The sequence below is a fragment of the Cucurbita maxima genome, unplaced genomic scaffold (assembly GCF_002738345.1).
Source record: "Cucurbita maxima cultivar Rimu unplaced genomic scaffold, Cmax_1.0 Cma_Scf00018, whole genome shotgun sequence".
Classification (NCBI taxonomy): Eukaryota; Viridiplantae; Streptophyta; class Magnoliopsida; order Cucurbitales; family Cucurbitaceae; genus Cucurbita; species Cucurbita maxima.
In genome coordinates this window covers 2,557,246-2,570,958 of record NW_019272034.1, presented here as the reverse complement: position 1 = coordinate 2,570,958, position 13,713 = coordinate 2,557,246, and the positions used below count along the sequence as shown (strand labels likewise).

Below are 13,713 nucleotides of genomic sequence, written 5' to 3'. Positions count from 1 at the left end.
TGACGTTTCGGAACGACCCCCTGTGACCATACAGCTTTCGAACGCTCCTCCACCTCGATTGACATGTGAAAAAAAGGTAGAAAGGAATGAGTATAAAAATTATACTCAATAAGCCACCTACTTGTAGGCTCTCATCGCATCCTAAACTTAACAGAAATCTCACGGTCTTCTAATTGGCTAAAGAACGCATGGTTCTAGTTTTAGTCCCTTTGGGACTCGCTGGACTTGCTCTTTGGAGTTTCACTGGCTCTCCATCCTTTCATTTGATATCCAAGAGTTCCTTATGCTAAGCTGGACTGACCGATATCTCTCCACGAGGCGCAACCTTTACATGGCTAATTGAGACTACATGTTATCTTGCCTAGGAGTGTGTTGAATACCTCCTAAACCCATAATAGTTCTCGGCTAAAATCTTTGCATTTGACCAAAATTACAGCTAGTTTCCTTCATGAATCTTCTGCAAAATTCCTATATCAAAATTTCAAACCTTGATTCACAACCGAGAGTTCTAGATTTGAGAAAAACATTTTGGACCCTTAGTGGCTAGAGGGGAAAAATTACCTATTTGCCCCTTTGTGACTTTAACTTTTTTTCTTTTTCTTTTTTTTCCTCGAGTGCTACATCCTATAACCATTCATATCATAATCAACTCAAATCAATTAACATCCAAAGTTTAATACAACAAGAATTCTTTTATTATTGAGTATATTATTATAAATTTCATAACCATGTGTTAACATATAAAAAAATAAAGATATGGCATGATAGCCATGGTGTTTGGAATGAAAAATACAATAAATATTTATTCCATGCAGTAATTGCAATCAATTTTCCTCCATTAGTTTTTTATTCGAAGTTGAATCTTTCGATCATTGAGAGGTTGCAGAGGTCTTGCATTAGTGTCCGAGTCCTGCACATATAAATGATACATTAGACAAAATCCAAAGAACAAAAAAAAAAAAAAACATTATCGTATGAAAAACAATCACACTTACATCATGAACAGCCACTCGAAGCAACTTCACTTGTTCGGGTGCAACCGTCCTAATCTGAAAAAATATACGATAGTGTTCATTTAACCATAGAAAATACAATTTCGAGTAAAATTGAGACCAAAAACATAGAAGTTCAATTAAAAAATACCTCTCTCACTATCGTCCAAAGGACATTTTGAGAACAGGGAGGAACAGTAAGAGAGCCGATATACCGATAATATAAACTGCTTTGCATCTTTAACAACGATGGATCGATCACATTCAATTCATCGTATTCCCTTGAATTCGATATATCTTCCAAATACTCTTCCAACTAAAAAAAAAAAAAAAAACGGGAAATGAGTTCCAAAGAGAAACGCGTAGAAGAACAAATCCTAACTATGAAACAATGGTTAAGGTTTTGAGGGTTACTTTGGACAAGAAATGGTCTGGTCGTCCGATGTTGTAGAGAAGTCCAATGACAGCAACTTTTCCAGTTTGGCTTTGGTGCACCAAATGAGCTTCTAAGGCAAACCTTCTTCCATTGATGGTGTGCTCAGAGGGCGAGTGCCAATGACATTGTCTTAGAAAATATCGAGTTCCATTGACATTTATAGATCCAGCTCCACCACTCCATTTCAGCTGCAACCATCACAACAAGTAGTTCAAATTAGGTTAGATTACATAAAATTTTATCGTATCATTCTCGAGGTATAAAATTAGATCAAATTAGCGTTTGTTCTCCATCGTAAACCTAATTGTAAATTATCATATAACGTAAAAGTGTTCGTGGGTTGGGTCGGGTCGAACCGAGACATATTCAATTCAACCTAACCATACAATTTTTTGGGTTGGTGTGGTTCGAGTTGTTCGAGTCATTAATCAACCCAATTTATAAAAAAAAATTATTTATTCGAACCAAACCCAACTCAAATCGAACAAATTGGGTTGGATTGATCATGGTTTAATATATCTAAGCCAAAAATCAATAGGAAGAGGTTTCCACGCACTTATACGGAATGTTTTGTTCTCCTCTCCAACCGATGTGGGATCTCACAATCCACTCTCTTTGGGGTCATCGTCCTCGCAGGCACATCGCCCCCGGTGTCTAGCTCTTATATCATTTGTAACATCGAAGCTCAAGATAGCATATATTGTTCTCTTTGGCTTTCTCTTATGGGTTTCACCTCAAGATTTTAAAACTCAACTACTAGAAGAGGTTTCCACAGTCTTATAAGAAACGTTTTGTTTCCCACTACAACTGACATGAGATGTCACGAAAATGAAAGAAAATATTATTTTGGTTACCATGATATCGTGACCTCTGTTCTTGAGAGTTGCATTGGAGGGTTTATAGTCGATCTTGAGGTTCGTAAAATGGGACACAATTCGGACTCTCTTGTGCAACAAATCAATAGGAGATTGCATCAATCCAGTCTTACAGCCATGCCATTCTCGTTTAAGATCTCCCCAATGAGTAGGCCCTCTATCTCCTTCAGCGTCATAATCAAACTCCTTCTGATCTTCTGCTCCCAATCAAAAAAAACAAAACAAAATAGATTAACTTTTATGTGACGTCATGAATTCATAGATGTGTATAACGAGGATTACATTTTAAGAAATTATAGATCTGGTGTAAAAACAAGGAAATCAGTAGATTATCCTACGTACAGATTTGATCTATTCTACGTTTAACGAACATAATCACGAAGAAGTAGAGAAATAAAAGATGATTTAATGGGTTCCCTACCAACTTCTTGACACATTACAGGCCATGAAACCAGAAGAAACGCACATAAAAATGCGCCAAAAATGACGTGAAATGGGAGCTTCTCCATTTTTAAACCTTTGGGTTCTTCTTTAAATGTTTGGCTATGTAGCCAAGCTAAGCAATTTGGGTGTGGTCTGTGGTGATTTAAGAACAAAAATTAGGTATTTATAAGCCTCAAACATACAAATTTGAAGCTTCTTTGTTTCTTCCTTCGTCTATTTCAACTTAAGTTTGAAAAAAATGGAGAATGCCAATGAATTCTTCCCAATCTCATCACCATACATAATTAATGGATATTGGAAACAAAATGTTGGCGTACACTTTCTTTTACAACTTCATAGGGGTGGCCCATTCCCGCTCGTATTTAATAAATCTGTCAACTTTCGAAAATTAAATTAATCGAAGCGGAAAAATTTAGTTCGAAATATAATAAACCTCCTAAGATTCGAACTACGTTACTTACTTCTCGGTTCTAAAAGTGAACACAATTCTTCGAGCATGTTTTGTCTTCACTCACATACCTCTTAAGAAAATCATAGAGTTCTTATGATCGAGCCATTGAAATAGAAGGTGCACCTTGTTGGTATAAGTAGTAAGTTTCAATTTTTTTATGTCTTTTTTAGTAATTCTATTCTCATGATTGCCTTCGTTTGAATATGATATCAGTTCATTCATGTCTCATATGTTAGTCAGATATCACACCTAAACTCCATAATATTAAAAAATAAAACTTGGGATGTCATTAAAACCTTAAAAAAATTCAAATCATCTACTTCCCAACTGAAATTGCACGAAATAAGTAACGTCATTATCTAAAAAACAAAATGTGCAGATCTGAAAGCTCATAAGACCCGAAGAAAAATCTTGGTTCATCACCATATGTATAACCTCGTTAGTATGAACGCCTTTGTCACATGTCTTGTAGTTTATGCATCATCTAAAAACCAAAAACAAAAATAAAATTGAAAAGGAATGAATATTAATTTTAAAATAGTTGTTTTTATGTTTGAAATTGAAAATATTTAATAAAAATTGCAATCATTATCAAAGAATTTAAAATAAGTTGGAGTAGGGTCCATACTCTAATTTTGATTATCAACTAATTCTCAATAGAAATTAATTACATCATAGTGATATAAATTTCCAAGAAATTTCCTCCTCCAAAGAAATTGCCCAATACGTCACCATCTCTCACAATGACTATTTGTTTGGTGAAAACATAATCTATAATTTTTATTTATTTATTTATTTATTGAATTTCGATCGTTCACGAAACTTATTTTAAGATCAAATAAATGTCTTAATTTTTTTTATAATAAGATACCTCGATAGGTTTTAATGATTATTGTGTTCGAGGACATTCTTTAATTAATGACATATTTATCCTTCATTTTTTTTAAATTCTTATTAATTAATTTCTGTTAAAAATTAATTTAATATATTCATATAGCTCATTACCAATTTGAGCATTTCTCAATGAATAAGACACTAAATATTTTGAGTGGAATTTGGCTACGTTCATTTCTCAATCTCTCTTGCAATTGCCTCGAAATTGCCATCTCCACATATCTCTCCCTACATCACTCTCCTTCTCTCCCATTTTCTCTCTATCCTTTTCACTCGGTTTCCACCCTCTTTTTCATCTCCACGAATTTTAAATGACAAAAACTATCCTCACAGACCAACACGAGTTTTTGTAACATACTTTCCTCACTCATATTCATGTTAAGGAAAATTTCCTGTGTAATTTAGAATTCCTCTTAGTAATGCTTGTTTAAGCATTAAAATTTATGTGATTGAGGCACTAAGAAGAAATGTGGACTTGTTTTTAAGCCTTTTTTAGTTTTCATACTTCCAAGATCGCTCTCATTCAAATGTGATATCAGTTTATTCATGTATACCTTTTTTACTCGAGTGTCGTATCAAAACACTTGAAAACTCAAAAAAATCGATCAACCCAACCTAGATTATTTGGATTGGATTGAGTTGGTTTATGGGTTTCCCTAAAACTAGATTAGGTTAAACCGAAATATATATATAATTTTATAATCATTTTTTATTCTTTATTCTCCAAATAACTCTTAAAAATAATTTTTTAACATTTTACTTTTATTAAAAATAAAAATGTGAATAAACATCTGAATAACTTAAACCAACTAAACAAAAAAAATTATTGTTCGGTCGAAATAAAAAATGTCTCAACCAAACTTAACCCAATAACATTCTTAAAATTCACAAAAATGGTCTGAAAATTGATAGACGTACAAACTATAGATTTCAATAGAAAAATGTCGTATTAATCATATAAAATTGATTAATCAAACTCTTTAATTAATTAATTTTAACATTAACGGTATGTCACTTCACTGTAGAATTAAAGTTGCACTCTTATGTATGTTTGGATAATTTGTGTCTATGAATATAATTATTATAAATAAGTCAGCCATTATGAGTGGTTCGTAATTACAATTAGGTTAAAAAGTCCGTTTTATCATTTTAATTTCATCTTATAATTTAAAAGTATTACAAATTCTCGAGAGAAAAATATGTATATAATTAAATCATAAACTAAGTTTCTCTCTGACTAATCAGACTAATGAAACTGATTCGTATCTACTTCGGTTTATATTTTAATGAAAAATATCAAATTTATTAAACCATTTTAAAAAATTAATCACATTATAAGCCCATTTAATATATTAAACAAGTTTTACATCTTCTGGTAGTAAATTTTAATTTAAAATTTATTAACCTTTATAACTTGTTTAAGTCAACTGATCATATTGCATTTATGATATTTATACCTTATTAAACACCATTGGCAGTCTTAGGATTAGAGGTTTTAAATCTAAAACAATTTAAATTGCTCATGTCCCAACGTTGTTGGACAATTGAAGTGGATTCATTTTAACAACCCGTAAAACTAACGGCGATACGTTAACATATCAAAGTAGACGATATCTGTTAGCGGTGGACTTGAGCTGTTACAATGGTATCAGAGCCAATCCTCAGACGGTGTGAGACACTAGTCGGAGTAGGACTAGACCATCTTCATAGTAAACGCTGTAACGGTCCAGGCCCACTGCTAGTAGATATTGTCTTCTTTAGGTTTCCTTTTCAGACTTCCCTCAAGGCTTTAAAGGTTTCCATACTCTTACAAAAGATGTTTCGTTCTCCTCCCCAACCTATGTGGGATATCACTTTTAAAAGCATGCAGCTAACATATATGTAACGAGCTAAAAAGGACAATATTTGCTAGCAGTGGACTTGAGTTGTTACAAATGGTATTAAAACCAGACACCAGACGATATGCCTGTATTTTAAAACCGTGAGGCTAACGACAATACGTAACAAACTAAAAATGTTTGTTTTTAATACGTATTTAATACAAAACTTTGTGATCAATTGGTTAATGAATGTATTTAATACGTAGAACCAAATGGGTACTCTTTGTTTAGTTGTAAAGCTACCAAACCTGTTGTTGTGTAGACAGCAATAGACGTAGAGGTAACCAAACCTGTTGTTGTGTAGGGTGCAATAGACGTAGAGGTACAACAAATTATTAGTGCAAAGTTTGAGAGTTGTATACGTAAACGCTTCAACTTAGTGCTATATTAAAGGGCACCAAGTTTGGTTCTCAAAATCTCCATTAACAACAAATGAAAGGCCTTAATATGGAGAAGAAGCTCTCTTTTCAAGTGATGTTATGCTCATTCTTCTGTGCTTTTCTTTTGGTTTCAAGGCCTGCAATGTCTCAAGAAGTTGGTAGGGAATCATTGACTTATGAGCTTTTTATGAGCCTTTTTTGTGTTCTTTTTCTATTGGAGCGGTATGTTTTTGTGATGTCCACCTTAGTTAGGAGGAGAACAAAACACTATTTATAAGCGTGTGAAAACCTTTCTGTTTTAAAGAAAGCCTAAAAGAGAAAATCTAAAAAGAACAATATCTACTAGCAGTAAAAAAAAAGAATTTGATTTATGGGTTTGATCAATAAAATGTTAGTTTTTCAAAAAGTCAGAGAATCAACTAGAGATGTCTATTTAACTCACTCCAAATGAAATGAAAAATACTTGTTTACACCTGAAATAGGAGAGGGAGCACTGAGAGATTTATCACGAAAGATATTTAGTCGTGAATTATAGTTTACTATATATCATATTTGATCCTTTATTGGAGGTAAATATCTATTACGGTTTTACTGTAAGTATCATATTTGACATATTATTATAAGTAAATATCTTGTATTCATTTATTTTGCTCTCCCAATTTTATAGTAGCTACATACACTTCAATTGTTTTCATGTTCATGAAGAGGATGAGAGTGAATTCAACTACGAAGAAGGTGGAGAAAAAGGACCAGCAAATTGGGGAAATCTCAAACAAGAATGGCGTAAATGTAAAACTGGCACGATGCAATCTCCTATCGATTTGTCGCACAAGAGAGTTCAAATAATACCCTATTTTGGAGACCTCAAAATCTACTACAACCCTTCCAATGCCACTCTCAAGAATCGAGGCCATGACATAATGGTAAACTTAATTTTCATCGAGTGTTCATATTGTTAGAGCTCTACGATAGCGTACGAAAAACGCTATCATATATGTTATAATAGAGTGATCTAATTTGAGCAATGTTGTTCAGCTGAAATGGGGCGATGGAGCTGGGTATATAGAAGTGAATGGTACTCAATATGTCTTCAAACAATGCCATTGGCACTCCCCTTCGGAGCACACCGTCAATGGCCAAACCTTTGCTTTAGAAGCTCATTTAGTTCATCAAAGCCAAAATGGAAGTATTGCTGTCATTGGAATTCTCTATCGGATTGGACAACCCGACCCTTTCTTGTCCTTGGTATGTATCAAACATCGGTTTAAGAGAGGAACGAAACACTTTTTATAAGCGTGTCAAAACGTTTTCTCAGTAGAAACGTTTTAAAATCTTGAAAAAAAAATTCGAAGAGAACAATATCTACTAATAATGTGTTTGAGTTGTTACACATACACTTTAATAAGATTTAATTTTTTTTTATTTAATGTTTTTGTTCCTCAGATAAAAGATGATCTGGAAGAAATTTCATATACAAATGATATTAAATTTATGCAAAACTGTGCCTCTCACTATTGAGGACATATTCTATTTATATAGGCAAAAGATTAACTAATACATTGCAGATCCGATTTCATAGGAAACTAACGAAGTAAGCCTATTCTTATGGCATGACTAACTTCAAGCTATTCTAATGGATTGACCAATTCTAACAGTCCCCTTCAATCCCAACAAGTCTTGTACATGTTGAGATTGTTACAATGTGTAATAAAAGGAGTTTTAGACAGTGGTTTTGTCAGGATATCAGCTACTTGATCACTTGATGAAATGAACCGAACTTCCATTGCTTTACGTGCTACTTGTTCTCGAACAAAATGAAAATCAACTTCAATATGTTTCGTTCTGGCATGAAACACTGGATTTGAAGTTAAATATGTAGCTCCGAGGTTGTCACACCAGAGGCGAGGAGCCTTTGATTGATACACGCCCAGTTCCTTCAGTAATGACTTGATCCAAATCATTTCTGCAGTAAGATTCGCAATGGCCTTGTATTCTGCTTCGGTGCTTGATCTTGACACTGTAGCCTGTTTTCTGGAACTCCATGAGATTAGATTTGCTCCAAGAAATACAGCAAAGCCGCTAGTTGAACGTCGATCATCGGGACAACCAGCCCAATCAGCATCAGAAAACCCCGACAGCATCATGGTTGATTTCTGAATTTTCACTCCTAATGCTAGTGTGCCTTTAACATAACGAAGAATTCTCTTCACAGCACCCCAATGAGCATCAGTAGGTGTATGAAGATATTGACACACTTTATTGACAGCAAATGCCAAATTAGGCCTAGTCATTGTCAAATATTGTAGTGCTCCCACTGTACTTCTGTATTTGAATTGTTCTTCAGCTGATAAGGGTATTCCTTGTTCTCTGAATAATTTTTCAGCAGAACCCATTGGTGTGGACATAGGCTTGCATTTTTCCATGTTTACTCTTTTCAACAAATCTAAAGCATATCGTCTCTGTGACAGTATGATACCATCTCGTGTTTTCTTGACTTCTATACCTAGAAAATACTCAAGATCACCCAAATCTTTTACTGCAAAATCTATTTTCAATTTCTGAATCAACCTTTCGGTTGCTTGATCAGAGGAGCTCACAATAATTATATCATCAACATAGATGAGCATATAGATAGTTATCTCTCTGTTTTTGAGAATAAAAAGAGATGAATCAGCTACTGAAGCCTTGAAGCCTAACTCAATAAGTTTTCCAGTCAACCTTGAATGCCAAGCTTTTGGGGCTTGTTTCAGGCCATAAAGGGCTTTCTTGAGCTTGCATATGTAATTCTTTGGTTTGGCTGAGTCTTGAAATCCTGGTGGTTGTCGCATGTACACTTCCTCTTTCAGAATTCCATGCAAAAATGCATTTTGGATATCAACTTGTCTCATATTCCAGCCTTTGGTTACTGCTAGCGAAAGAATGACCCTGATTGTTGCCGGTTTGATCACAGGGCTAAAAGTATCAGTGTAATCAACACCAAATCTTTGCTTGAATCCTTTGGCAACTAATCTTGCTTTTAATCTTTCAACTGACCCATCTGCTTTTCTTTTCACTTTATACACCCATTTACTATCAATGAGATTTATTCCAGGTTTGGGTGGAACTAGATCCCAAGTGGCATTTCGTTTTAGCGCTGAGAGCTCATCATTCATTGCTCCTCTCCATCTTGGATGTTGCATGGCTTCCTGCAGGTTTCGAGGTTCAGTAGCAGTCTCTATGATCGGAGTTGTGACAGTTACAGCGCTTGCGAATTTTCTTGAGGTTTCTGAATATCTGATAGTTCCATCAGTGAATTGTTTAGCTTGTACAATGTTATTTCTCAACCTTGTTCGCATTGGGTGTTGACTAGCTGCTTCAGTTGGTTGATCAGACACATGTTCATGAGTTTGGTTTTGAGCAATGATCGAACTGCTCTCAGCTTCATATTCTGCAACTTCCTCTGAACTTCTTGTATTATCTGCAGAAGATAAGCTGACACCAGACAAGTTGTCACTAGCAATATTATCAGTTTGACCATCATTCATATGGGAATTACTAACAACTGGTTCAATATCTGTAAGAGCATTTTCAGTGTAAAAACTAGCAAGTTTGGCTAAGGCTGGAAGTAGAACAGGATGATGTGGATTTGTGGTTTTGTTTGGTGGCTTGGATTCTTCAAAAGGAAAAATATTTTCATCGAAAACCACGTCTCTAGAGATGTAAATACGTCCTGTACTTCTATTTAAGCATTTATATCCCTTATGAGAAGAGCTATAACCCAAGAATATACATCTAGTAGTTCTGAAACTCAGTTTCTTGTTGTTGTAAGGTCTTAAATTAGGCCAGCAAGCACAGCCAAACACCCTAAGCATGGAGTAGTCTGGACTTTTACCAAACAATTTATGAAGTGGTGTGTCTTGTTGTATGGTTCGACTGGGCATTCTATTTATAAGAAAGCAAGCTGTGTTGAAAGCTTCATCCCAGTAGGATAGAGGCATGTTGGCTTGAGCGAGTAAAGCAAGGCCAGTTTCTACAATGTGTCTGTGTTTTCTTTCGACTAACCCATTCTGCTGGTGTGTGTGAGGACAGGAGATATGATGTTCAATGCCTGTGGATTTGAAATAATTGTGTAACCGATGGTATTCACCCCCCCAATCTGATTGGACAGAGCGAATTTTGGTATTTAGCATAGTTTCAACATGTTTTTGAAATTGAAGGAACACAGACTCAACATCAGATTTGCATCTCAGAAAGTAAATCCAAACATAACGACTAAAATCATCAACAAAGGAAACATAATATTTGGAATTATTTACTGACGCAATGGATGGACCCCATACATCAGTGTGAATTAATTGAAGGGGTGCTGTAGATACATGCTGAGAAGAACCAAATGGCAATTGATGTGCTTTCCCTAATTGACAAGCATTACAAATTAAGGAAGAGGGAATATTAGTATCTATAGCTAAATTATTATCTTGTAGATTGACAAGCATTACAAATTAAGGAAGAGGGAATATTAGTATCTATAGCTAAATTATTATCTTGTAGAATTCTAATGGTAATTGGAGATGCAGGGTGCCCTAGCCTTCTGTGCCATTGCTCTTTCGAGAGTTTGGCTGTCAGCAAGGCTTGACTGAAATTATGCGGTAGAACGTATAGGCCATTCTTACATCTACCGTGGAGCAGGAGTTTCTTCGTGACTCGGTCCTTAACCAAGAAATAGTTTGGGTGAAATTCTACAACAGCATTATTATCAGATGCTAGTCTTTGTACTGAAATTAGGTGCTTATTGATTTTAGGAGCATATAGGATATGTTTCAGAACAAGAGATGAACCAGAAATTAATGAATTCCCAATATGAGAGATAGACAAACCTGCGCCATTTGCAACCTGAATTTGGTCGGTGCCAGTGTAGCGTTCTCTGGTGGTAAGCCTCTCTAGGTCATTGGTGATATGATCTGTGGCTCCAGTGTCAACATACCAGTTTGTGTCACTAGTGTATCCACTTGTTGCCAAAGCTGCTTGTTTGAGATTATTTTCGGCTTGATATGCCTGATCAAATCTGTGCCAGCATTGCAAAGCATCGTGATTGGGCTTACCACAAATCTGACAGACAATGCCTGAGCTGCTTTGTGTCTTTGATGGTTGACGTCCAGGATTGTTCACAGTGCGCCTTGTTTGTCCACGACCACTATTTAACTGACGACTACGACCGCGACTACCTCGACCTCCATTGGCACCTCCACGAATGGATATCCTGTTGACATTGTTAGCAGATGAAAGTTGCTCAAATGTACCATTACGCAAGTGCCGCATCTCATAGCTCAGCATGTGAGCATACACGTCGCTGACAGTGTATACATCTGTTCTGGTTGTAATGCTTGTGACTAGAGAATCATAATCTGGACCAAGTCCTTGCAGCATGTAGGCGATGAGTTCTTCATCCTCTACCCGCTTGCCAATGGCAGCAAGTGTATCACCAAGATGTTTTACTTTACGAAAGTAGTCAGCAATTGTCATGTCCTTTTTCTGGATAGTAGAGAGTTCCATACGGATCTGCATTGCTCTTGCTCGAGATGTGGAAGCAAATTGTCGCTCCAGCGTAATCCAGGCTTCTCGTGCAGTGGTGATTCCGACCATCGTGTTGAGAACCTCCTCAGTGACTGATGAGTTGATGAGGCTGAGTACCAGCTGGTCCTGGGGGTACCAGACTGTGAACTCAGGGTTGATGATACTTTTGCGATTCCCTGTTTCTTCACTTGGTTCAACGGCGATCGTCTGGCTTGGTGCAGGCATGGATCCATCCACAAAGCCAACAAGGTTTTGGCTGCGCAAGTAGGGAAGGATTTGGGTAGACCACAGTAGATAATTTTCTTGTGTAAGCTTAACACTAATCACCTGACTGATCGACGGAGAAGACATTGTGTTGAATGGGATTGACATGTTTAACAGCAGAGGCTATGGATCTCGTGGATCTTATTTCGGCTCTGATACCATATTAAATTTATGCAAAACTGTGCCTCTCACTATTGAGGACATATTCTATTTATATAGGCAAAAGATTAACTAATACATTGCAGATCCGATTTCATAGGAAACTAACGAAGTAAGCCTATTCTTATGGCATGACTAACTTCAAGCTATTCTAATGGATTGACCAATTCTAACAAATGAAACTAAAGAAATCAATACGATCGATGCATCGTTGCTGAAGATGCGAAGTAGTCTATACTATAGGTATATTGGCTCTCTTACAACTCCTCCGTGCACTCAAAATGTCATTTGGACGATTGTCAGACAGGTAATTTTCAGTCAAAATTCTATATTTTTTTTTTAATATTGTACGACTATTTATGTTGAATATCGTGCTTGCTTTTGAGCTTAATTCACTTTTTTGCATTTTTTAGGTTTGGACCGTTACACCCGAACAAATAGAATTGCTTCGCGTAGCTGTTCACGATGTAAGATTCTATTTATTTCACCCATAGATTTAATATCTTATTATTTATTTATTTATTATTATGGGTTAAAATTTAAATTGCAGGACTCAAACACTAATGCAAGGCCTTTGCAGCCACTTAACAATCGAACGATTCAACTTCAACCACGATATATAAAGAAGGAGAATTGATGTCTCAAACACAATAAATAATATTTTGCTATATTAGATATTACGTAACGAACTAAGTTTTAGAATATAACTTTGGTCGTGTTACCTTATGCATACAATGTATGAACCTTCAAAACTTAATCAAATAGAAATAACTAAAAAATAAAAGCTTTTTAAGAACGTAAAGACTTTCCTTCAAGATCTCAAGAATTTTTTTAAAAGAATTGTCTAAGATTGTCTTTGTTATTGCCCGGAAATATTGAGTATTAAAAATTGAATATTGACCCAATCAAGACTAAGATTAACATCGAGATGTGTACCACTTTCATATGCATAGATCAATGAATATCACTTTCATGTACACATACCCCACTAAACCAATATCACTTTCATACCTGCAGAGTCTTACCCGGTACTCATCACTTTCATATATATCAACTCTATATACATCACTTTCATACACTAGAACACAAAGGAGTATAATAATCTAAAAATAACTTTCAAACATCCATCCTTTCCTTTTTATTTAAACCATTTCAACTACGAGATAATAATTTATTGAGCTTTATGTTCGGATTTGTGTATAAACTGGGTGTTTATAAAAACCCTTGACCTCTCGACTTTCTACCAATATCATAATAAAAAATATTTCTATTGACCAATACGATCACGCTATTTACTCATCATTTCTAAGAGTGAAAACTATCTCCACAAACCAACACAAGTCCTTCCAGCATACTTTATCCTCACTGTGATGTCCTACATTTGT

The 13,713-nt window shown here is 35.3% G+C and overlaps 2 protein-coding genes and 1 non-coding gene across 3 annotated transcripts; 1 reads left to right on the top strand and 2 right to left on the bottom strand.

Moving 5' to 3' along the window:
- Positions 1-677: 677 nt before the first annotated feature.
- Positions 678-2,955, bottom strand: LOC111493412 (alpha carbonic anhydrase 7-like). The gene is made up of 6 exons (XM_023143121.1): positions 2,725-2,955; positions 2,283-2,500; positions 1,407-1,616; positions 1,144-1,308; positions 996-1,049; positions 678-910 (listed from the first exon to the last, which is right to left on the bottom strand). The coding sequence occupies exons 1-6, from the start codon at positions 2,810-2,812 to the stop codon at positions 839-841; spliced, it is 807 nt and encodes a 268-aa protein (XP_022998889.1). The 5' UTR covers positions 2,813-2,955; the 3' UTR covers positions 678-838.
- A 3,434-nt stretch (positions 2,956-6,389) lies between these two features.
- LOC111493411 (alpha carbonic anhydrase 7-like) lies at positions 6,390-13,112 on the top strand. Its single transcript, XM_023143120.1, has 7 exons — positions 6,390-6,510; positions 7,058-7,275; positions 7,388-7,597; positions 7,796-7,829; positions 12,505-12,635; positions 12,742-12,795; positions 12,879-13,112. Exons 1-7 carry the CDS (start codon positions 6,405-6,407, stop codon positions 12,963-12,965), a joined length of 840 nt encoding a protein of 279 aa, XP_022998888.1. The 5' UTR covers positions 6,390-6,404; the 3' UTR covers positions 12,966-13,112.
- LOC111493459 lies at positions 11,650-11,788 on the bottom strand. Its single transcript, XR_002720016.1, has one exon. It is a non-coding gene; the product is annotated as a small nucleolar RNA Z247 (small nucleolar RNA).
- Positions 13,113-13,713: the final 601 nt, after the last annotated feature.

Coding starts and splice junctions, on each gene's coding strand:
- LOC111493412 (XM_023143121.1), bottom strand. CDS start 2,812: ATGGAGAAGCTCCCATTTCACGTCATTTTTGGCGCATTTTTATGTGCG. Junction 2,501..2,724: donor TGTAATGTGTCAAGAAGTTG/GTAGGGAACCCA, acceptor GATTGGGAGCAG/AAGATCAGAAGGAGTTTGAT. Junction 1,050..1,143: donor TTTGGACGATAGTGAGAGAG/GTATTTTTTAAT, acceptor ATATTTTTTCAG/ATTAGGACGGTTGCACCCGA.
- LOC111493411 (XM_023143120.1), top strand. CDS start 6,405: ATGAAAGGCCTTAATATGGAGAAGAAGCTCTCTTTTCAAGTGATGTTA. Junction 7,830..12,504: donor GGAAGAAATTTCATATACAA/ATGATATTAAAT, acceptor CAATTCTAACAA/ATGAAACTAAAGAAATCAAT. Junction 12,796..12,878: donor TTCGCGTAGCTGTTCACGAT/GTAAGATTCTAT, acceptor TTTAAATTGCAG/GACTCAAACACTAATGCAAG.